General features: G+C 47.7%; 1 protein-coding gene across 1 annotated transcript in view; it reads right to left on the bottom strand.

Annotated features, from left to right (window-relative positions):
* Positions 1–268: 268 nt before the first annotated feature.
* Positions 269–24,052, bottom strand: part of snd1 (staphylococcal nuclease and tudor domain containing 1) — a gene marked incomplete at its 5' end in the record, with an annotated part of 285,561 nt that continues 261,777 nt past the window's right edge. The window contains 2 exon segments of the mRNA XM_042297858.1: positions 269–1,253; positions 6,416–6,460. Of these exon segments, the coding sequence (XP_042153792.1) occupies positions 1,182–1,253; positions 6,416–6,460 (117 nt within the window).

Genomic DNA, 24,052 nt, shown 5'->3' with positions numbered 1-24,052 from the left:
GCAACGCTTATTTAAGATGCAAATGAGATCAAGGTGTGTAAGAGTCGTTTAAATGGAAGAGGTGACCTACCAAAAGTAGCACTGGTACTTTTAAGTCCTTTGAGTAGAACTAGGACACCATAGCCTGGTAAAACCATACTGAAAGCAGCATGATTCAATGGGGAGCGCAGCATCCGGTCTGGTTTAAACAAGGCTAAGGACATTAAACATCCTTGGTGAAATCTAGCAGCTTTGACTGTTTGGTGATTTAATTCCAGTAACAACATGCTTCTTTTTAATCATTTGCTCATTTTTATTCAGCAGAATTTTTTAATACAACGACAAGGGCTGTCATAAGGAAACAAATTCAAACACTGTTTCTGCTACGGCATACAGAGACAGAGACAGAGAGAGAGAGAGAGAGAGAGAACATCATGTCACTATCATATGTAAACATTACAGAAGGAGGAAGATGAGAAAATGCTGTTTGTCAAGGTGTTCTGGCCACGAGAGAGAGAAGAAGACGAGAATAAAACACTCCCAACATAAACGTCATTAAATGTCATATCACATAGGTATACATCAAGGACAGAAATAAGCTCGTCCGGTTGGTGTGGATCTCGAGCTAGCTTTTTAAAATTAACTTCATAAAACATAGCATCATTCATTAAGGAAGCGGTTCTCTCTGCAAAAAGCTGTTAATAATAAAAGTGAATGGATCCTCTTCTCAAGGCCCCTTTCCTGTACAACGGATAGGAGGGATTGGCTGTGGTAGGGATAGGGTAAGGTAGCGATGCGCATGATTAGTGTGGGCGTATGACATCACTAATCAGGAAAGAGGTTGAAAGGATGACATGGCAATTAACGGAGCTCTGCAGTGGGGGGTGGGGGGGGACATGATAAGAATAACTGGTAGTGGCTCAGGAAGGGTGGAGAAGAGGTAGGATTGGACAGTCACTGTTTTTATGAGTTCATAGCTATAGTGTACTCTTTCAGAGTCCGGAGGGAGGAGGAGGAGGAAGGGATGTGCAGAGTAGCAGGAGAGAGGAGGAGGAGGATGAACATGGAATAAAAGGAAGAGAGAGACAATGCTTGTCCATTACTTTGTTTTATTTTCGTTGAATCGGTTTCTGGCACTTTTTCTCGTCCAATGAGTGCATCTCGTTTTCCGCGTTGGTCTTTGGAATGGCGCCGTGCGCTTTTCATTTTTTTAGTTTGTAGCCAAACTCGTCTGCGTCGTCGTCACGGAAGTCTCCGTAGCGCCAGATGTTGAGCTGAGATAAAACATGAGACAGAAAAGACCATGAGCACTTAGTGAATAGCTGACAATAAAACAGACAAGCAACCGTCTCACATTAACCTTCAATTCAAATGGGGAGCCTCAGCAGCGAGACAGAGAGAGAGGAAGAGGTAGAGACAGGGGAAGGTAGACAGAGAGAGAGGAAGAGGTAGAGACAGGGGAAGGTAGACAGAGAGAGAGGAAGAGGTAGAGACAGGGGAAGGTAGACAGAGAGAGGAAGAGGTAGAGACAGGGGAAGGTAGACAGAGAGAGAGGAAGAGGTAGAGACAGGGGAAGGTAGAGACAGGGGAAGGTAGACAGAGAGAGGAAGAGGTAGAGACAGGGGAAGGTAGACAGAGAGAAGAGGTAGAGACAGGGGAAGGTAGAGACAGAGGAAGAAGGTAGAGACAGGGGAAGGTAGACAGAGAGAGAGGAAGAGGTAGAGACAGGGAAGGTAGACAGAGAGAGAGGAAGAGGTAGAGACAGGGGAAGGTAGACAGAGAGAGAGGAAGAGGTAGAGACAGGGGAAGGTAGACAGAGAGAGAGGAAGAGGTAGAGACAGGGGAAGGTAGACAGAGAGAGAGGAAGAGGTAGAGACAGGGGAAGGTAGACAGAGAGAGGTAAAGAAGTATAGAGAGAACATCAGTGTACTCTCACACCCCAGTGAGAACGAGGGGAGCATCATCATTTAATCCTTTCCAGAAGGGCCCCGGTGCTTCAGCCGCATCCCTGTCTATTCCCTCTATTCCATTAAATTCACTCCGCTGAGCTCTGCATCCCTCATCAAACATCCAGGCAATTTCCTGCTAAACGTTCCGTTTGACGCGCAATGGGAAGGGCGGTGGTAGTGTGTGAGGGGGCATTCTAGGTGGGAACGCAACAAGTTGTGTGTGTGTGTGTGTGTGTGTGAGAGATGTTTCACGACACCAACCAAGGCCCCCTCCTCTCCTCATCAGCGTGTGTGATCAGCTGTTAACATGACGATTCACAGCCAATCAGTGCCCATGCTAATTTGCACTAGTCGTTAGGAAGCGGCTGCCATGTTGTCTTTCCTGTTTCTCTTCCGTCGATGCCTCGTCACTCGTTCCGGCCTTTTGGAGAACTACATCTCATTTACACCAATTTTACCTGTGATTGGACGATTGTTTGAGCATGGCGTTGCGTGATTGGACAATATGTCAAAGCAGTGAGAGCGTTTGTCTTGTGACTGGCTGCTGAAGAGAACTGTGCCTTCTTGAAGGTCACAGTGTTTAAGGAGGATAAATGGATGCCACCTACTTACCATAAAGCAAGTAAAACAAGCACCCCAAGACTAGAAAAACAAATCTATATAAGGTCATTGGGCTATGCTCTTGGGCAAGATACGGTAAACAGTTAATGTATAACTAGGAGAATTAGGATTGAGCGGTGCAAGGATAATGAAACTGGGCTGATACTTTTTGCATATGCTCTGTCATCTGACTAGACGATTGGCTAGTGTACCTAAACAGGTAGAACCATCTGCGTTTGGATTGGTTGCTGTGCTGTGAGCGGACCCTGAGGTGTGTGGAGGTGGGCAAGCGGACCCTGAGGTGTGTGGAGGTGGGCGAGCGGACCCTGAGGTGTGTGGAGGTGGGCGAGCGGACCCTGAGGTGTGTGGAGGTGGGCAAGCGGACCCTGAGGTGTGGAGGTGGCGGACCCTGGGTGTGTGGAGGTGGGCGAGCGGACCCTGGGGTGTGTGGAGGTGGGCAAGCGGACCCTGGGGTGTGTGGAGGTGGGCAAGCGGACCCTGGGTGTGTGGAGGTGGGCAAGCGGACCCTGAGGTGTGTGGAGGTGGGGAGCGGACCCTGAGGTGTGTGGAGATGGGCGAGCGGACCCTGAGGTGTGTGGAGGTGGGCGAGACCCTGAGGTGTGTGGACCCTGAGGTGTGTGGAGGTGGGCGAGCGGACCCTGAGGTGTGTGGAGGTGGGCAAGCGGACCCTGGGGTGTGTGGAGGTGGGCAAGCGGACCCTGGGGTGTGGAGGTGGGCAAGCGGACCCTGTGGTGTGTGGAGGTGGGCAAGCGGACCCTGTGGTGTGTGGAGGTGGGCAAGCGGACCCCGGGGTGTGTGGAGGTGGGCAAGCGGACCCAGGGGTGTGTGGAGGTGGGCAAGCGGACCCTGGGGTGTGTGGAGGTGGGCAAGGGACCCTGGGGTGTGTGGAGGTGGGCAAGAGGACCCTGGGGTGTGTGGAGGTGGGCAAGCGGACCCTGGGGTGTGTGGAGGTGGGCAAGCGGACCCTGGGGTGTGTGGAGGTGGGCAAGCGGACCCTGGGGTGTGTGGAGGTGGGCAAGCGGACCCTGGGGTGTGTGGAGGTGGGCAAGCGGACCCTGGGGTGTGTGGAGGTGGGCAAGCGGACCCTGGGGTGTGTGGAGGTGGGCAAGCGGACCCTGTGGGCAAGCGGTGGGGTGTGGAGGTGGGCAAGCGGACCCTGGGGTGTGTGGAGGTGGGCAAGCGGACCCTGGGGTGTGTGGAGGTGGGCAAGCGGACCCTGGGGTGTGTGGAGGTGGGCAAGCGGACCCTGGGGTGTGTGGAGGTGGGCAAGCGGACCCTGGGGTGTGTGGAGGTGGGCAAGCGGACCCTGGGGGTGTGGAGGTGGGCAAGCGGACCCTGGGGGTGTGGAGGTGGGCAAGCGGACCCTGGGGTGTGTGGAGGTGGGCAAGCGGACCCTGGGGTGTGTGGAGGTGGGCAAGCGGACCCTGGGGTGTGTGGAGGTGGGCAAGCGGACCCTGGGGTGTGTGGAGGTGGGCAAGCGGACCCTGGGGTGTGTGGAGGTGGGCAAGCGGACCCTGGGGTGTGTGGAGGTGGGCAAGCGGACCCTGGGGTGTGTGGAGGTGGGCAAGCGGACCCTGGGGTGTGTGGAGGTGGGCAAGCGGACCCTGGGGTGTGTGGAGGTGGGCAAGCGGACCCTGGGGTGTGTGGAGGTGGGCAAGCGGACCCTGGGGTGTGTGGAGGTGGGCAAGCGGACCCTGGGGTGTGTGGAGGTGGGCAAGCGGACCCTGGGGTGTGTGGAGGTGGGGTGTGTGGAGGTGGGCAAGCGGACCCTGGGGTGTGTGGAGGTGGGCAAGCGGACCCTGGGGGTGTGGAGGTGGGCAAGCGGACCCTGGGGTGTGTGGAGGTGGGCAAGCGGACCCTGGGGTGTGTGGAGGTGGGGCGGACCCTGGGGTGTGTGGAGGTGGGCAAGAGTCCTGTGTGTCATGTGGATGCCATCTATCCCTCTCCCTCTCTTGCTTTCTTTCCATCAGCGTGGGCCTGCACAGACTGTGGGCCAGCGTCCATTTAGGACAGCACTGCCTGCCAATGAGATGTGGAACAGACAGGTGGAGAGAAAGACAGAGGGAGCAGAGAAATGAAGGAGGGCTCCTTTCTTCTACTAGTAGTTGTAATTACAGCTTTGGAAACACCGGTTTACCTGTCATGCCAATAAAGCCAGGATGAATTTGTATTGTGTTGAGCGAGCTAGTATGAAACAGGGACAGAAAAGTGAGAGAGGGAGAGAGGTAGAGATGTAGAGAGAGAGGTAGCGAGAGAGAGAGGGAGCTAGTATGAAACAGGGACAGAAAGGTGAGAGAGGGAGAGAGAGGTAGAGAGAGAGAGAGAGCGAGCTAGTATGAAACAGGGACAGAAAAGTGAGAGAGGGAGAGAGAGGTAGAGATGTAGAGAGAGATGTAGAGAGAGAGAGAGAGAGCTAGTATGAAACAGGGACAGAAAAGTGAGAGAGGGAGAGAGGTAGAGATGTAGAGAGAGAGGTAGAGAGAGAGAGAGGGAGCTAGTATGAAACAGGGACAGAAAAGTGAGAAAGGGGGAGAGGTAGAGATGTAGAGAGAGAGGTAGCGAGAGAGAGAGAGGGAGCTAGTATGAAACAGGGACAGAAAAGTGAGAGAGGGAGAGAGGTAGAGATGTAGAGAGAGAGGAGGGAGCTAGTATGAAACAGGGACAGAAAAGTATGAGAGGGAGGGACAGAATGTAGAGAGAGAGCGGAGAGAGAGGTGAAACAGGGACAGATGTAGAGAGGGAGAGAGAGGTAGAGAGAGAGAGAGAGGGAGCTAGTATGAAACAGGGACAGAAAAGTGAGAGAGGAGAGAGAGGTAGAGATGTAGAGAGAGGTAGCGAGAGAGAGAGAGGGAGCTAGTATGAAACAGGGACAGAAAAGTGAGAGAGGGAGAGAGGTAGAGATGTAGAGAGAGGTAGCGAGAGAGAGAGGGAGCTAGTATGAAACAGGGACAGAAAGGTGAGAGAGGGAGAGAGAGGTAGAGAGAGAGAGAGAGCGAGCTAGTATGAAACAGGGACAGAAAAGTGAGAAAGGGGGAGAGGTAGAGATGTAGAGAGAGGTAGCGAGAGAGAGAGAGGGAGCTAGTATGAAACAGGGACAGAAAAGTGAGAGAGGGAGAGAGGTAGAGATGTAGAGAGAGAGAGAGGGAGCTAGTATGAAACAGGGACAGAAAAGTGAGAGAGGGAGAGGTAGAGATGTAGAGAGAGAGAAGAGGGAGCTAGTATGAAACAGGGACAGAAAAGAGAGAGGGAGAGAGGTAGAGATGTAGAGAGAGAGGTAGCGAGAGAGAGAGAGGGAGCTAGTATGAAACAGGGACAGAAAAGTGAGAGAGGGAGAGAGGTAGAGATGTAGAGAGAGAGGTAGAGAGAGAGAGAGAGGGAGCTAGTATGAAACAGGGACAGAAAAGTGAGAGAGGGAGAGAGGTAGAGATGTAGAGAGAGAGGTAGAGAGAGAGAGAGAGGGAGCTAGTATGAAACAGGGACAGAAAAGTGAGAGGGAGAGAGGTAGAGATGTAGAGAGAGAGGTAGAGAGAGAGAGGGAACTAGTATGAAACAGGGACAGAAAAGTGAGAGAGGGAGAGAGGTAGAGATGTAGAGAGAGAGGTAGAGAGAGAGAGAGAGGGAGCTAGTATGAAACAGGGACAGAAAAGTGAGAAAGGGGGAGAGAGGGAGAGACATAGAGAGAGAGGTAGAGAGAGAGAGGTAGAGAGAGAGAGAGAGAGAGGGAGCTAGTATGAAACAGGGACAGAAAAGTGAGAAAGGGGGAGAGAGGTAGAGAGAGGGAGAGACAGAGAGAGAGGTAGAGTGAGCGAGAGAGAGAGAGAGAGAGAGGGAGCAAGAGATGTAAAGAGGTAGAGAGAGAAACTTACCCTGGCAGTCTTGGCAGACTCCTGACCGTTGAGATACTCCGTCACCTGCGAGAGAGAACATGCATTAGTGTTGCAACTAAACCAGACTGAATTCCGTTGAGAGAAACACATTGGGTGCATCTCAACTCTCTAATGTAGCCTCCTCGACTCGTCTCCTTTCCTTCATTGAAAATAGTCTCAGTGCAGATGAATGAGAAGGACACAAGTGGAGGACGCCACTTTAGACTATCAACACGCACAGACAAACACCTTCCCACCCATACATTCATAACACACATGTCGACAGGCTTCATTGGTAGCACTGCATTGCACATGGTAACAACAAAAACAGCTACCGGTAGGTCATCATCAGATCAATAGTAAACGCGGATGCTAACCGCTAGCCCACGTGCTAACAGCTAACAACAGCGAGCAATCAAGCCAAGTGGCTCTCGTCTATACAGCGAGCTAGCTTTTAGAGCCTTCCTATTTAGCATTTAGTTACAATCAAAATGCATTCACGTTTCAGCGATAGGCTAGCAGGGTAAGAGAGGCGCACTACCTGCCTACGCTAGAGATGAAATCAGACCTGTATTGTGATTGTACTGCCTCACAAGGGCAGGTGATTAGTCGGCGAGGGCCCTGATACAGCAGTGAATGGTGGGAATAGAGTCAGAAAGTCAGAATCCTCTAGGATATTGAGGTCTGTAAATGAAGTAGATTGTGCTCGTCTATGTCTGGGTCTTTGTTAGGGCTGGGAATGATGATATTAACACGATACTTAGGTGCTGATATATTATGTAGGGGCGGCAGGTAAGCCTAGTGGTTAGAGCGTTGGGCCAGTAAAAGGTTGTTGGATCGAATCCCCGAGCTGACAAGGTAAAAATCTATCGTTCCGTCATTGTAAATAAGAATTTGTTCTTAACTGACTTGCCTAGTTAAATAAAGGTTCAATAAAATGATCACAATTCTACATGGATTGCGATTCGATACTGTGATTTGTTGTTCCAAACATACTGCTCACCATATGTCTCAGGCAGAGGAACAAGATAGAGTCATGAGAAAACAAGTTTGATCAGTCATGTAAATGTTCTGAAAACAAATTGGCTTCCTACTTAAAAAGAAGATGGAGAACAAGCTATGAAGGAAAATACTGGAGATATGGTGTGCACGTACAGCCAACTAGCACAAAAATAATATTATCAATACTATGATATATCCTCAAATATAACTGTAGTGATTTTTCTCCCCCTTCCTTAGTCTTTGTGTAAGTGTAGGAGATTAGGCTGGCTTGGATAGACAGGATTTGACTTGTGATGCTTCGGCTCAGAAGCAGAGTGAGTGAGAGAAAGTGAGAGAGAGAGGCAGAGTGAGAGAGACAGTGCGATACTGACAGAGAGAGAGAGAGCGAGAGAGAAGCGGCAGACAGGCAGCGCTGGGCATATTGACCTCTTATTATGCCAGAGTGTCCATTTAGCCCCATTGACTGAGCCTGACGATGAGTCACAGGACACAGCATGACGAGACCGAGGGATGGGGGAGGGAGGTAGAAAGATGGAGGGAGGGGGTGGAGAAGAGTCTTAAAATGAGAGAGACAGAAATGAAATGTCCGGTTACGGTCAAGAGAGACTGAGTATTGTCTGTCCGTGTGTGTGTGTATAGAGGCTGAACAGCTCCAAACCAGGAGGGTGCTCTGCACTGTGACTGAGCGGTTTAGCTCTACATGGTTCTGGCCAGCCCTCCTCTCTCTCCTCCAACCCAAGCTAACCCAGCCTCAGCTCTGGCTCCTTCCTGCCAGCGTGATCGATGGGGAGGCTTTAGGAGTGTGTGTCTCGGGTCAGTCAGGGGAAAAGTGGGTGAGGAGAAGTGGGGAGGGAGGATACACAAGATAGAGGGTGGGTTGAAGAGGAGAAAATGGGTGATAGGGGAGAATTGGGAGAGGAGTGGGGAAGAGAAAGGGGTCGAAGGCAATGAAGGGGGGAGAATAAGAGTGAGGGGAAGGGGTGGAGGAGGACAGGAAAAATGAGGGATGAGAAGAGGGGACGGATAAGGAGGAGAGAAGGGGTGAGAGGGTGAAGAGTAGAGGAGAGTGAGTCAAAGGCTGAGGGAGGGGGGTGAGGCAGTCTACTCTATACAGTACCATATTAACCACAGAGGGTTCCATCATGCATCATGACTGATCAGGAGAACAGATGAGACTCCCGGCCAAGGAAATGAACACAGATTTGGAGAACGGCAGATGTTGAAAACTGCAGAGCGTGGATTCTGCATCGGGTTTAATTGCTTAGCTAGCTGGTATACACTGGTTCATTTGATAGCAACCCAGAACACATGAGGGTCAGGGAGAAAAACATACTTCAGTACAGCTGGATCGTACAGCTTTGTGTGTGTGTGTGTGTGTGTGTGTGTGTGAGAGACTGTGTGTGTGTGGGGTGTCAAAAACTGCAACCGCTGCATAAACAATCAATCAAAGCTAACTTAGAGTGAGAATTTAGAAAAGGGGATAGCAGATGTTCACATATTCCCAAACAGAAGTGACCATACGGAGGTCCTGGTCCATAGCATTAACGTCTTACTTCAGAGGTCTGCGGTGACATTTGAGTGGCTGGGAGGCGTCCGGATACGCCACGTTAAAAGTCTTTTAGTGCCCCGTGTCCTTCATGACTACTGATGTAGGTTAAAGTCCCGGGATGGAATTCCATCATCTTGTCATTTCCTTTCATCCACCACCGACCCACCTACCGTCTGCTTTGGAGACCTCTTAGAGTAACCCCATCTCAATAATGACCTCATATTTGGTCCTGGCCAATAGCAGGGGAATACAAGGAAGCATTACTTTGGTCCTGGCCAATAGCAGGGGACTATATGGAGGCATTACTATATGAATGAAAGGGATCTGCCAGACAGCTAGCCAAGCTCTTTGTCCTTTAACTAAGGGGTGCCTTCCTGACAGACCGTCTCCTGCTGTTCTCTTCAGTACAGTATGTGAGAGCAGGAAACCAGTGTGTGTGCATAGCATCCTCCTAATATGGGCCCATATGCTGTTCCAGAAAAGCCCTTTCAGGACCTTTTCACAGCCACCAGACGGTCTCTACACTGGAGGACAATCACTAGCCAATAAACCAGCTACAAGAAGAATACGGAACCAAATATCTCAACTAAATGACTAAATAGCATAGGGGGGATAGGCTTTGTGTATTTCAGAATGATAGTAGGGGGAGAGGAGGAAGAATGAGAGAGAGAGAGAAAGATATAATAGTACTGTATGACCCCACAGAGCTCCATATGCCAGACAGATGCCCCTGGTCCCAACTATACCAGGTTGGTGTTGAACAACCTGCCACTACCTGGCAGACTGGGAGGTGGTGGGAATATGGTGTTGGTGAACAACCTGCCACTACCTGGCAGACTGGGAGGTGGTGGGAATATGGTTTTGGTGAACAACCTACTACTACCTGGCAGACTGGGAGGTGGTGGGAATATGGTGTTGGTGAACAACCTGCCACTACCTGGCAGACCAGGAGGTGGTGGGAATATGGTGTTGGTGAACAACCTGCCACTACCTGGCAGACCGGGAGGTGGTGGGAATATGGTGTTGGTGAACAACCTGCCACTACCTGGCAGACCGGGAGGTGGTGGGAATATGGTATTGGTGAACAACCTGCCACTACCTGGCAGACTGGGAGGTGGTGGGAATATGGTGTTGGTGAACAACCTGCCACTACCTGGCAGACCGGGAAGTGGTATTCTTTCTGGTTCAGGATGAACAGATCATGTGCATCCTGTTTTTGGTACAGAGAGTACATTCATTACCATAGTGTCTGACTCAATGCAGGTGATGCCTTAGAACCCCATTATAGTCAATCTGGAATAATGTTCTTCATTTTGTACAACAAAGATAACGCTCGTTAGCAACACTAAGTATCAGTCGTATTATACACCCGATGCCTTCTCCGACTTGAAAAACATCCCTCTTTCTTTCTCTCTCTTTCACTTTCCCCCAAAACACAAAAAGGGAGACATAAGATGTATTCCATCTTATGAATAGTCAGCAATGGATTAACAACTGGTATCCAATTTATCTTCTGAACAGTCTGCCTCTGTACTTGTGAATAACAACGACTCCTCACTTCGTAGTTCTTTCCAGGCTTGTCTGACTCTGCAGTCCTGGGTGTTAGTCTTAAAGCTGCAAAATGTAACTTTTTGGGCGACATGACCAAATTCGCATAGAAATGGAGTTATAGATCTGTCATTCTCATTGAAAGCAGGTCTAAGAAGAGGTCAATCAGTTCTATGTGCGCTATTTCTATGCTTCCCATTCTTAAGTTTAGTTTTTGAGTCTTTTACTTTCAGTTTTGTACACCAGCTTCAAACTGCTAAAAATACAATATTTTTGGTTATGGAAAAAACATTTCAAGGGTTTAGATGGTACAATGATTCTCTACACTAGACTTGCTTGTTTTGTAACATAAACTGAAATTAGGCAAACTATTAGAATTTGAGCAACCAGGAAATGGTGGAGCTATTTCTGCATAGTTCATCTTTAAGTGATATCCCTCACAGAGAGACTGGGAGGTGTACTGGCTGTCTGTCTTTCCAATAGTGCATGGCGAGAGGAGACTCAGTGTTCTCCCCATGTCTCTCCAGACATCCTGGTAACATGGATTTGATTTGAAAAGGCCCTCTTTTAATCACAGCAGTCTTCGTCACAGACTGCTCCATGGAGGCTGTGTGTGGGAGTGTGTGCCATCTGTGCATGTCTGTGTGCGTGAGTAGGGTATGTCTGCCTGTGTGTGTGTTTGTGTGACTGCGTCTCTGCATGCGCGTGTGTGTGTGTCCCTCACTGAAGTCCCTGTGAGGCATGCTGGGACAGGCCCCGGTACATGGTGGTAGCTCCAGCAGTGTGGTCTGTCGGGGGCTTTCAGGCAGCGAGGGGGACAACGTGGCATGACAGCACCCCGCAAACGATGGTTCGACGAGTTAAGGAGGACCAACGACAGGGGAGCGCCCCATCAGAGGACCTGGCATCCGTGAGTACAGGCACACAACGCACCACGTTATATAGGCTATACACACACACACACATATACACTGGTATAGGACTGTTACGGTGACCGTATTACCGTCACGAGTCATGATCGCAGTCAAATTCCACGTGACTGCTTAGTCACGGTCACTAGGCTTCTCCAAGCTCTGATCCTGCTGATGGTTATTAGTAGCCTACAAAAATTGCTAACTGCCTGGTACTCAGCACTCTAATGTTCCTCTAATCACTATGACATCAATGCAAATGTTATCAAAAATCTAATTCAAACACTTCATGAGAGTCCATGAGCTCATGTTGCAACATTTCTTTAGGCTATACAATTGTGTGAGAAAATAGAGTGATGGCCTCTATTAAAAAGAGGAGGATCCCATCCGCGTTCTATAGGCTAGGCCTACTATATTTATATCTCAGCTTTCCTAATATTAAGCACATTGCTTCGCTTTACTACACGAGTATAGCCTACCTGGCTGGCATGTAAATTAACTACAGGATAGCCAGATCAGGCCTAACATAAGGACAGCTCAGAGTATGCTATTGTGTTCATCTGAAATAGTCTACATTTTCTTCATATTGTGTTTCTTTAGACCTGTCTAAAACAAATATATTTATTTTTGATGGTGTAGGCTATATTACATGGATTTATTAGACTTTTAAAAATGTAGATGTTCCAAAGGTCTCCATCAGTGGCTTGGAGGCTGTGTGTGGAAGCCAGGAGATGTTAAACATGTTTATGTTAATTAACGGTCAATTACCGTGAGACCGGCAGTTATTAGCTTGACAATCACTGGCTGACAAAATGTCATGACCACAGCCCTACTCTTGGATAGAAACATTGTGAACAAGGTTTTTAAAAAGGTATGTGGGCCTACTTCATCTCCACACACACACACACCAGGTAGAAACACACAGGCTGAGAACTTTGAGATTTGACCTACACAAGTGCATTTGATGGTAAAATACACAGACAGACCAATGTAATCATGTCTCTTGTAAGTAATTTTCCACTGAAAGAAAATGTTGACCATATAAACCAGCCTAAATGATTATGATACAACAAAAGAAAGTATTAAAAAAAGGGAACCCTATAGACATAGCTAAAGATGAGTTGGCTAAAGATGAGTTGGCAGAAAACTAGGGCAGACCTAGTTTGTTTCTATTTCTCTCTTTTATTGTCTCTCCCCATGAGATCACCCACTGTGAAGTGACAGAAGTTTAAATGACCTACACCCACTCTCCAACCCCAACCCTCACTTCCCCCCTCTGTCTCTCCCTCCTCTCCTGACCCCAGGGTGTGGGGGAGGCAGGAGTGTGTGTGTGTGTGGTCGGGTCAGGGGAAATAGAGATTGGCTAGTGGCGCGTGTCACTGTCACCCTGGACATGTCACAAGGCCCCCAGAGCACTGCTGCTGGCGGTGTGTGTGTGTGGGTATGAGAGGTAGGGTCGATAGGAAAGTGTCCATTACGCGTTCAACACGAACTCTTACTGGTTAATGAGGTATCGAACAGTCAGGAGGAAGGGGCATGCTTTTGCACATGGGGGGGGTGATGGGACATGACAGGGACCCATGGGGGTTTAGGGTGAGGGGGTCGATGGCAAGCTGTCAACCAGACAAAGTTGGTTGAAAGTACTGCAAAAGGCCATTGAGTACACCACGACAAAAGAGTTATCCTGTATGTCTCAGAACTGTCTATCTTTACTGCCTATGATAGGTGAGTGATTGGTTGTGTCTCTCTGTGTGTCTGTAGGGCCTCGGAGGCCCCCAGAGTCCGTGCTGCTATTGAGTACTCAATTTATCTCTGCTGTTCACAGATAAGGGCAGACGACTGTATTAACAGACAAACCTACAATTCCCATGTGGCATCTCATCTCTACCCCACTGTTCAATTACACTGATAGAAGAAACTACATTTCCCATGAGGCATCACAGCAATGCCCCACCACACAATTACCCTGTAATAGAAGAAACTGCATTTCCCATGGGGCATCATGTCTGCCTTCAGCACAATAGAAAAAACTACACATCCCCAAAGCACCTCATTTGTTCCTCTCTGCACAGTTACACCAAAATTTAACTTCACTTGCACAAGGCATTTTCACCACAGAATAATTACACTGTAACCCATATATATATATATATATATATATATTTAAAAAAAAATATATATTTTAAAATTGAACTAGGCAAGTCAGTTAAGAACAAATTCTTATTTTCAATGATGGCCTTGGAACAGTGGGTTAATTGCGTTGTTCAGGGGCAGAACGACAGATTTGTACCTTGTCAGCTAGGGGATTCGATCTAACAACCTTTCGGTTGCTCGTCCAACGCTCTAACCACTAGGCTACCTGCCGCCCCATTTAATGCCAACAAAGAAACTACACTACCCACAAAGCACATCATCCGTCCTCTCATAATAAAATGTACACTGCAACTCCCCAAAACACTACATTTCCCATGAGGCAGCACATCCATCCCTTCACAGTAGTGCAATTGACCTACACTGCCAAAATAAAAATCATCTGTTGGGAAATAAACTACAGATCCCATGGGGCCTCTCATCTGCAGAACAGCACAGCAATTAAAAGCAAGTGTTGGTCTGATCCCCAGCTCTCATATCCCTCTTCAGCTTGGGCTTCAAGCAGCAGCGTACGTCCTTCTAAACTCTCCGGCTCCATCCACATCACAGCTGCTCTCCCACAGGCTGCCTTCTGCTCTCTCCCTCCCTCCCAAAACACTCCACACTCACATGCCTGCATCAGCACAAACACAAACTCTGGAGCTAGCGACGCTAACACTGGAGCTAACACACAAACGCACACTGGAGCTAACACCAAAGTCAAAACAACAATCCTAGCTCAAAGCGCTAGGTGAGTGTTGTGTATTAACTTATGTCCAGGGCATAACATTAACATCCGCCAAATGCGGGTAGATTTAGGTAATGGTTGGTAACGTAAGTGGGAGGTCAATTTGCAGGGCTCTACATTGCATTTACGAATATAAATATAGTGAAAAAGTCAAGAATGAGCACGTGCGAGGAAAATGCTGCAGTAGCTGTTTTCAAAGTATTTCTGCCGTTTTGTTTCATAGCTGCTAATCGCACAAATAAATATGAATCTATATCCCACCTCATGAAGCAAAACTGCCTGGCAGGAGAGATTTGTGCACTGTGCGGATTCATTTCTGGGGGCGCTGTGCACAGGCATAAAAGTTGGTCAAATTTACTCGAAAGTCAACAAAGCGAGACTTTGTCCTCGTGTTTCTTGGCTATTTACATTGTTTAGTTCACAAGGTCGGGTGTTTCTAAATGGAAGTTTAAGTCTGCTGCTTCAACTGATGCAAAGAGAACCCAAATCTCTCACACACAGACCCGTGACAGGACTCCAGTGGCATGGTTACCACAGTAACCTCCCAGCCTGAACATTTTGTCTCATCTGATGTTCTCGGGTCACAAAAAATGAAATTGAGCTATATCTCACATTATTTCTTACTATTAAATGTTTGGTTTTTTAGAAACATTAAGCATGGTGATCATCATTTGTTTTAGGTAATGATGGCGCAAAAATATTTTGGCTGACCAATTTTTCTACCTACCTGCCACAGTGGCTGGTGGACCAAAAATAACATTTTAGGCAGTTAACCCACTGTTCCTTGGCTGTCATTGTAAATAAGAAGTTGTTCTTAACTGACTTGCCTAGTTAAATAAAGGTTCAAAACAAAAAGATAGGAGAGTTAACGTTTGAAACTAACTGTAACGCGGGCTGTTTCATCTGAGGCCCAAAAACTTTCAGAACAAATGTTGTATTGTAAAGGACTAGGGATAATATACGAGGTTCATGCTACGTTGGTGATTGATAATTAGCAAGAGGCTTCTGTGTTTTGTAATTGATTGTTAATTAGCAAAAGGGGAGATGATTAGCTTGTAGAGCTAATGAACTTTTTCGCTCGATGACAGCGTTCGCTTAGCGCAGCCTGATTGTGCGAGACGGGTTGGGAGTCAGTCAGTCATCGGATGTCGTCGCCTTTGGTTGGCCTACTTTTACTGTGGTGATCGAGCACCAAGATGGTGGCTGTACGACCGTACTGGAACTTAATGATTTTTAATAGACTTCAACTTCAAGTCATGGAATGAATCGCTTTTGTGTCAGATAGGTCTGTGTGTGTGGTGACAGTATGCTGTGAATGTACCTGACAAGAGAATATTCTCTCGATGAAAGATGGTGAATGTACAGTTGAAGTCAGAAGTTTACATACACCGTAGCCAAATACATTTAAACTCAGTTTTTCCAGAATTCCTGACATTTAATCCTGGTCTTAGGTCAGTTAGGATCACCACTTTATTTGAAGAATGTGAAATGTCAGAATAACAGTAGAGAGAATTATTTCTTTCAGCTTTTATTTCTTTCATCACATTTCCAGTGGGTCAGAAGTTTACATACTCAATTTGTATTTAGTAGCATTGCCATTCAATTGTTTAACTTGGGTCAAATGTTTTGGGTAGCCTTCCACAATAAGTTGGGTGAATTTTGGCCCATTCCTCCTGACAGAGCTGGTGTAACTGAGTCAGGTTTGTAGGCCTCCATGCTCGCACACGCTTTTTCAGTTCTGCCCACAAATTTTCTATGAGATTGAGGTCAGGGCTTTGTGATGGCCACTCCAATACCTTGACTTTGTTGTCCTTAAGCCATTTTGCCACAAAATTGGAAGTATGCTTGGGATCATTGTCCATTTGGAAGACCCATTTGCAACCAAGCTTTAATTTCCTGACTGATGTCATGAGATGTTGCTTCAATATATAATTTTTCTCCCTCATGATGCCATCTATTTTGTGAAGTGCACCAGTCCCTCCTGCAGCAAAGCACCCCCACAACATGATGCCACCACCCTGTGCTTCAAAGTTGGGATGGTGTTCTTCGGCTTGCAAGCATCCTCCTTTTTCCTCCAAACATAACGATGGTCATTGTGGCCAAACAGTTCTATTTTTGTTTCATCAGAACAGAGGACATTTCTCCAAAAAGTATGATCTTTGTCCCCATGTGCAGTTGCAAACTGTAGTCTGGCTTTTATATGGCGGTTTTGGAGAAGTGGCTTCTTCCTTGCTGAGCAGCCTTTCAGGTTATGTAGATATAGGTCTCGTTTTACTGTGGATATAGATACTTTTGTACCGGTTTTCTTCAGCATCTTCACAAGGTCCTTTGTTGTTGCTCTCGGATTGATTTGCACTTTTCGCACCACATTATGTTCATCTCTAGGAGACAGAACGCGTCTCCTTCCTGTGCGGTATGACGCCTGAGTGGTCCCATGTTTATACTTGCGTACTATTGTTTGTACAGATGAACATGGTACCTTCAGGCGTTTGGAAATTGCTCCCAAGGATGAACCAGATTTGTGGTCTACAATTTTTTTTCTGAGGTCTTGTCTGATTTCTTTTGATTTTCCCATGCACTGAGTTTGAAGGTAAGCCTTGAAATACATCCACAGGTGCAACTCCAATTGACTCAAATGATGTCAATTAGCCTATCAGAAGCTTCTAAAGCCATGACATCATTTTCTGGACTTTTCCAAGCTGTTAAAAGGCACAGTCAACTTAGTCTATGTAAACATCTGACCCATTGGAATTGTGATACAGTGAAATAATCTGTATGTAAACAATTGTTGGAAAAATGACTTGTCTCATGCACAAAGTAGATGTCCTAACCGACTTGCCAAAACTATATTTTTTTAACAAGAAATTTGTGGAGTTGTTGAAAAACAAGTTTTAATGACTCCAAACTAAGTGTATGTAAACTTCCGACTTCAACTGTATGTGTGTGAGAGAGAACGAGAGAAAGACATACAGAAAATGAGACAAAGGGAGAGTAAGAGAGAGCGCGCGACAGAGGGACATGCAGACAGTAAAAGAGAGAGAGAGAGAGAGATTGGGTCCCAATCCAGTGCAATAAGATAAAAAGTGTTCACTGTGCAAAAGTGTGAGGAGGAAAAGGGCCCATTGATTGTGGTGTTATCCAATGCCATCTGGCAGACAGACAGCAGATGTAGAGTGGCAGTTATGGGGACCGATCTGGTAGTTATGGGGACGGGTCTGGTAGTTATGGGGACGGGTCTGGTAGTTATGGGGACGGGCCTGGTAGTTAAAGGGATGGGTCTACTCAAATCAAAAAGAGTATTGGTCGTGTACAGAGATTTGCAGATGTTATCGCAGGTGTGTATATATATATATTTATATATACACACTGCTCAAAAAAATAAAGGGAACACTAAAATAACACATCCTAGATCTGAATGAATGAAATATTCTTATTAAATACTTTTTTCTTTGCATATTTGAATGTGCTGACAACAAAATCACACAAAAATTATCAATGGAAATCAAATTTATCAACCCATGGAGGTCTGGATTTGGAGTCACACTCAAAATTAAAGTGGAAAACCACACTACAGGCTGATCCACCTTTGATGTAATGCCCTTAAAACAAGTCAAAATGAGGCTCAGTAGTGTGTGTGGTCTCCACGTGCCTGTATGACCTCCCTACAACGCCTGGGCATGCTCCTGATGAGGTGGCGGATGGTCTCCTGAGGGATCTCCTCCCAGACCTGGACTAAAGCATCCGCCAACTCCTGGACAGTCTGTGGTGCAACGTGGCGTTGGTGGATGGAGCGAGACATGATGTCCCAGATGTGTTCAATTGGATTCAGGTCTGGGGAATGGGCGGGCCAGTCCATAGCATCAATGCCTTCCTATTGCAGGAACTGCTGACACACTCCAGCCACATGAGGTCTAGCATTGTCTTGCATTAGGAGGAACCCAGGGCCAACCGCACCAGCATATGGTCTCACAAGGGGTCTGAGGATCTCATCTCGGTATGTAATGGCAGTCAGGCTACATCTGGCGAGCACATGGAGGGCTGTGCGGCCCCCCCCAAAGAAATGCCACCCCACACCATGACTGACCCACCGCCAAACCAGTCATGCCGGAGGATGTTGCAGGCAGCAGAACGTTCTTCACGGCGTCTCCAGACTCTGTCACATGCTCAGTGTGAACCTGCTTTCATCTGTGAAGAGCACAGGGCGCCAGTGGCGAATTTGCCAATCTTGGTGTTCTCTGGCAAATGCCAAATGTCCTGCACGGTGTTGGGCTGTAAGCACAACCCCCACCTGTGGACGTCGGGCCCTCATACCACCCTCATGGAGTCTGTTTCTGACCGTTTGAGCAGACACATGCACATTTGTGGCCTGCTGGAGGTCATTTTGCAGGGCTCTGGCAGTGCTCCTCCTGCTCCTCCTTGCACAAAGGCGGAGGTAGCGGTCCTACTGCTGGGTTGTTGCCCTCCTACGGCCTCCTCCACATCTCCCGATGTACTGGCCTGTCTCCTGGTAGCGCCTCCATGCTCTGGATGCTACGCTGACAGACACCGCAAACCTTCTTGCCACAGCTCGCATTGATGTGCCATCCTGGAGGAGCTGCACTACCTGAGCCACTTGTGTGGGTTGTAGACTCCGTCTCATGCTACCACTAGAGTGAAAGCACCGCCAGCATTCAAAAGTGACCGAAGCATAGGAACTGAGAAGTGGTCTGTGGTCACCACCTGCAGAACCACTCCTTTATTGGGGGTGTCTTGCTAATTGCCTATAATTTCCACCTGTGGTCTATTCCATTTGCACAACTCTCTGCTCTCTTCTGTAGTCCACGATCAACTCCTTCGTTTTGTTGACGTTGAGGGTCGAGGTTATTTCCTGGCACCACTCCGCTAGGGCTCTCACCTCCTCCCTCTAGGCTGATGATTGAGTTGGAGACGTGCGTGGCCACGCAGTCCTGGGTGATCAGGGAGTACAGGAGGGGGCTGAGCATGAACCCCTGTGGGACCCCTGGGTTGAGGATCAATGTGAGAGGTGTTGTTGCCTAACTTCACCACTTGGGGTCAGCCCATAAGGAAGTCCAGGACCCAGTTCAACATGGAGGAGTTCAGAACCAGGGCCCTGAGCTTAGTCATGAGCTTGGAGGGCACTATGGTGTTGAAGGCTGAGCTGTATTCAATGAACAGAATTTTACATTCTTACATTGGGGTAATATGTGAATTGTAGTGGGTCTAGGGTGACATGAACCTTAACTAGCCTCTCAAAGCACTTCATGATGACAGAGGTGAGTGCTATGGGGCGATAGTCATTTAGTTGAGTTACCTTCACTTTCTTGGGCACAGGAACAATGGTGGACATCTTGAAGCAAGTGGGGACAATGGACTGGGATATGGATAGAATGAATATGTCCATAAACACTCCAGCCAGCTGGTTTTCCCATGTACACAGCTTGGCAGCTCGAGCCGCCAGTATCTATAATACGTGATTGTCTAAGGTCCCCGCCACATACAGTACGTCTCTTGTCTGAGCCGTTGAATTGATTCCCCCGTAACACACACTTTGCCCACCTCAACACATACACCCCCCCCCCATGGAATAATGTTATCAAAGGGAGGCATGAAGCAGAATGTGTGAGGGGGGCTGAGAGAGAGGAGAGGCCAGGGTTGGGTTAAGGCAGAGCGGAAATAATCAGCATTAACAGCGTTTTAAATCACATCTCATTTAGAATGAAAGGTCTGATCCACCGCCGTTCACTTTAATTCCTGTGGATTATAATTCATCATGGCGGCGCTCTCAAAGACATGCAAATTCATGCAAATTCTGGATGCTAGCACCTTGCCTTCCCATATTGCTGTGCGCAACCTCTCTTTGGGCTAGGTGAGATAGACAGGATGAAGAGCAAGACAGGAATGGAAGGAAAAACATGATGAGGAGAAGAGAGAGGGATGGAAGAAGAGACAGGACTAGGAGAAGAGAGAGGGATGGAAGAAGAGACAGGACTAGAAGAAGAAGGAGGGATGGAAGAAGAGACAGGACTAGGAGGAGAGAGAGGGATGGAAGAAGAGACAGGACTAGGAGGAGAGAGAGGGATGGAAGAAGAGACAGGACTAGGAGAAGAGAGAGGGATGGAAGAAGAGACAGGACTAGGAGGAGAGAGAGGGATGGAAGAAGAGACAGGACTAGGAGGAGAGAGAGGGATGGAAGAAAAGACAGGACTAGGAGAAGAGGGAGATGGATGAGAAGGAAAATGGAGAAGGGGAGGTCGAGCGAGAGACGGGAAGATGGAAGGAGAGGCAGAGAGAAGGTGAGCATAGGAGAGATGGATGGAGAGAGAGGGAGGGAGAGAGATGGATGGAGAGCAAATGGAAAGAGGGAGTGAGAGAGAGAGACATTAAAAGGGATGGGAGGAACGAGTGAGTGCTCAGTGTGCGGGTGGGGGTGTGCCAGGGGTGGCAGAGTGCCACTCTAGCCCGACAGAGTAGGGGGTTAGTGCCAGGGCTCTCCCTAAAGATGGCCTCCCATGCCAGCATGCCTGAGGGGAGAAGGCTTGAGAGAGAGCGGAGACAGGAGGGGAGAGACGAGGGGAAGGCATATTCTCCATCACCCTGCCACACACACCACATGGTTTAAGGCTCTGAGGCAATGACCGGCGGAGGAGGTGTGTGTATGTATGTGTGTCTGAGTGTGTGTGTGATAGCCTGACACACACACACACTAAGGGGGAGGACCAGCCGTCGGCACTTCCAAAGCTGTTGGAGTTAGTGAGTTCTACAGGGAGTTCCTGACTCATTTCAGGATATGAAAGGAGAGAGTTCAGCAGTTCATACAGACTGCCTCCTGTCTGCATTCACCTGCTCTTCAGCCTGACACACTCTCACACTCTCACCTGACAGTAGAGTAGCTTGGGAGGGTGATGTACCATCTCCACCCGATGACATCTCCTAACCATAACAGGATAATGGAGGACGGAAGACAGGGTGGTGCGGCAGGTGCCACTTCTCATTCGAATGCAGTTATTTGATCTAAAACATCAGGTGTAATCTGACCCCAGCCAAGTAACTCATGCAAAGAGTTAAAGCACAGCTATGTGTTTTATCTCCAGTACTTTGCCATGATTGTAAGTTATGTAGCTGCTCTACTGATAATCTCAGTGCGTCCTTGCTGGGATGACACAAATCTACTGCCAGAGAATATCAACACCAAACACATTGGTTCACCGTTCCACGGGAGAGGACAGTACACAGCGTACCATAATGTTCTGAATAATGGCCAAGTCTACCTCGCTCCCTATTGCACTGAACCACTTAGGCGTAACAAACAAGTCCAACATTTATCGGAAACTGTTAACTACCTGTTCACTACCCTCCTGCTCTCCGGGGATGTGCAACTCAATCTGGGCCTAACATCACCGAGCCAGCCTCAACCCTGGGCCTAACATCACCGAGCCAGCCTCAACCCTGGGCCTAACATCACCGAGCCAGCCTCAACCCTGGGCCTAACATCACCGAGCCAGCCTCAACCCTGGGCCTAACATCACCGAGCCAGCCTCAACCCTGGGCCTAACATCACCGAGCCAGCCTCAACCCTGGGCCTAACATCACAGAGCCAGCGATACTCACCGGAGTGGAAAGCAGTGGATGGCCTCGTCCACTGATCGTCACTGGCATGGTCCCATGGTTTCTCTCGACTCACCCGGCTCCAGGATAGATTTGGACTCTTCAAACATACCCAAGTCGCTATATGCGATCCTTGACTCTGCTTCTGGTACGCAAGCTGCTTTAATTAGCTCCCCTCATCCAGTGTAGGCGGGAGGGATTGTTAATTACGCTACCGAACAAAATGGCCTAAACCCAGCCGTCAGAAAACACAGAACATTTAACTTTTTTTAATGTGTCTCGAGTCATCTGGGACCCACGAGCTAAGCCCAAGGGACTACTAGGGAGGGCACTTGAACATTCCTAGTGTCATTCCAAAAGTGATCAAATTCAACATCTACTCACAGACTCCAACCATGACTTCCTCTGCCTGTCAGAGACATGGCTCTATACAAACCCATATGCTCCATATGCTGCTTTGATTGTGCCTGGCTACAATGTCTTCAGGAGAGACAGGATTGAAGGAAGAGGAGGGGGTCTGATGATTTACATTAAAGAACATATCCGATGTAAACAAATTGAGTGGTCATGTGGTAATGAACTAGAATGTATTGGCCTGAACGTTACACTGTCTCCCCAAATGGGGCGGCAGGGTAGCCTAGTGGTTAGAGTGTTGGACTAGTAACTTAAAGGTTGCAAGTTCGAATCCCAGAGCCGACAAGGTACAAATCTGTCATTCTGCCGGCCTAGGAACAGTGGGTTAACTGCCTGTTCAGGACAGGCAGTTAACCCACTGTTCCTAGGCCGTCATTGAAAATAAGAATTTGTTCTTAACTGACTTGCTCTTAAATAAAGGTTAAAAAAAATATATGAAAAAAAATGTCCAATTCCCTTATTGGAATGTATAGGCCACCTTCCACCCCAAGTGTGGTTTTTGATCAGTTTAATAACATGCTTAGGGAATGTGACTTTGGGAAAGAGGTCATCTTAATGTGATGACAAGTCTTGTAGGAAAACCCTCAAACGGATCACTAATACCTTTGACCTTACACAACTAGTTAAAGGGCCAACCAGGGTGACTTGTTGCTCTAAAACACAGATTGATTTGGTGTTCAGTAATAAACCTGAGAGAGTGACTAAATCATTCAATATGGTTACTGGGCTGTCTGATCATAATCTGACACTTATAGCCAGAAAGCTGTCTATGAGCAGGTTTAACCTCTCTACTGTTAGAAAGCCGGATCAACTCAGAATACCTAAGAGTGAATTAAATTATTTTGAAAACGCAATTAAGGGAATTAACTGGAATGATCTCTTGTCCTATACAGACGTGGAAGCTGATAGTCAGGTTTTTCTATCCACAATCCAGACGACAATAAATGGTTTCCTAAAGAAAATCAAATCCAAACCTGGCCGAAAGAGCACTCTTCCTTGGCTAAATGAGAAATCTGGAAACTGAAAGAACGAGATTATGCTCTAAAAACAGCCCTAAGATCCACATTAGAGCATGACAGAGGTTTACCATGTTGGGAAATAAGGTGATGAAAGAAATCAGACAGGCCAAGGCAAACTTTTCCATTAACATAATTGGTGAAGCAAAGGGAAATTCTAAATTGATCTGGGAGAATCTAAAAAATGTTAACAGGGAAAGACCATAGTAACATTGCAAAAGACTAGAAATCATGGTGAATATCAATCTAACACAGGATGCAGCCAAAATAGCAATAGCCTTTTATTCCTACTTTATTGACTCTGTCAGGGTTCTGACACAGAACCCCTCCCCTGGTTTCTTGGGCTCAGTGCAAGTGAATGACGCTCAACCTGTCTTCATCATAAGGGAGGTTTCTGAGTCAAAGGTGAACAAGGTGATTAGCTCACTAAAGAACTCTAAAGGCAAAGATGTGTTTGGGCTGGACTCTACCTTTCTTAACTACAAAGAGTTACTCATTGGCCCCATTACTAAGGTCACCAACACATCTATTGGTCAGGGGGTGTTTCCAATGGTATGGAAGTCAGCCATAATAACGGCCATCTTTAAATCGGGTGACCCTGCTGACGTGAGTAACTACAGGCCCATTAGTATTCTACCTGTGGTGTCGAAGGTTGTTGAAAAGTGTGTAGCAGAATAACTGATTGCCCACCTCAACAACAGCCCCTTCACATTA

Source organism: Oncorhynchus tshawytscha, linkage group LG15 (assembly GCF_018296145.1).
Source record: "Oncorhynchus tshawytscha isolate Ot180627B linkage group LG15, Otsh_v2.0, whole genome shotgun sequence".
In the NCBI taxonomy this organism is placed as follows: domain Eukaryota; kingdom Metazoa; phylum Chordata; class Actinopteri; order Salmoniformes; family Salmonidae; genus Oncorhynchus; species Oncorhynchus tshawytscha.
The sequence above is the reverse complement of the archived record's forward strand: the minus strand, read 5'-3'. Positions and strand labels throughout refer to the sequence as shown.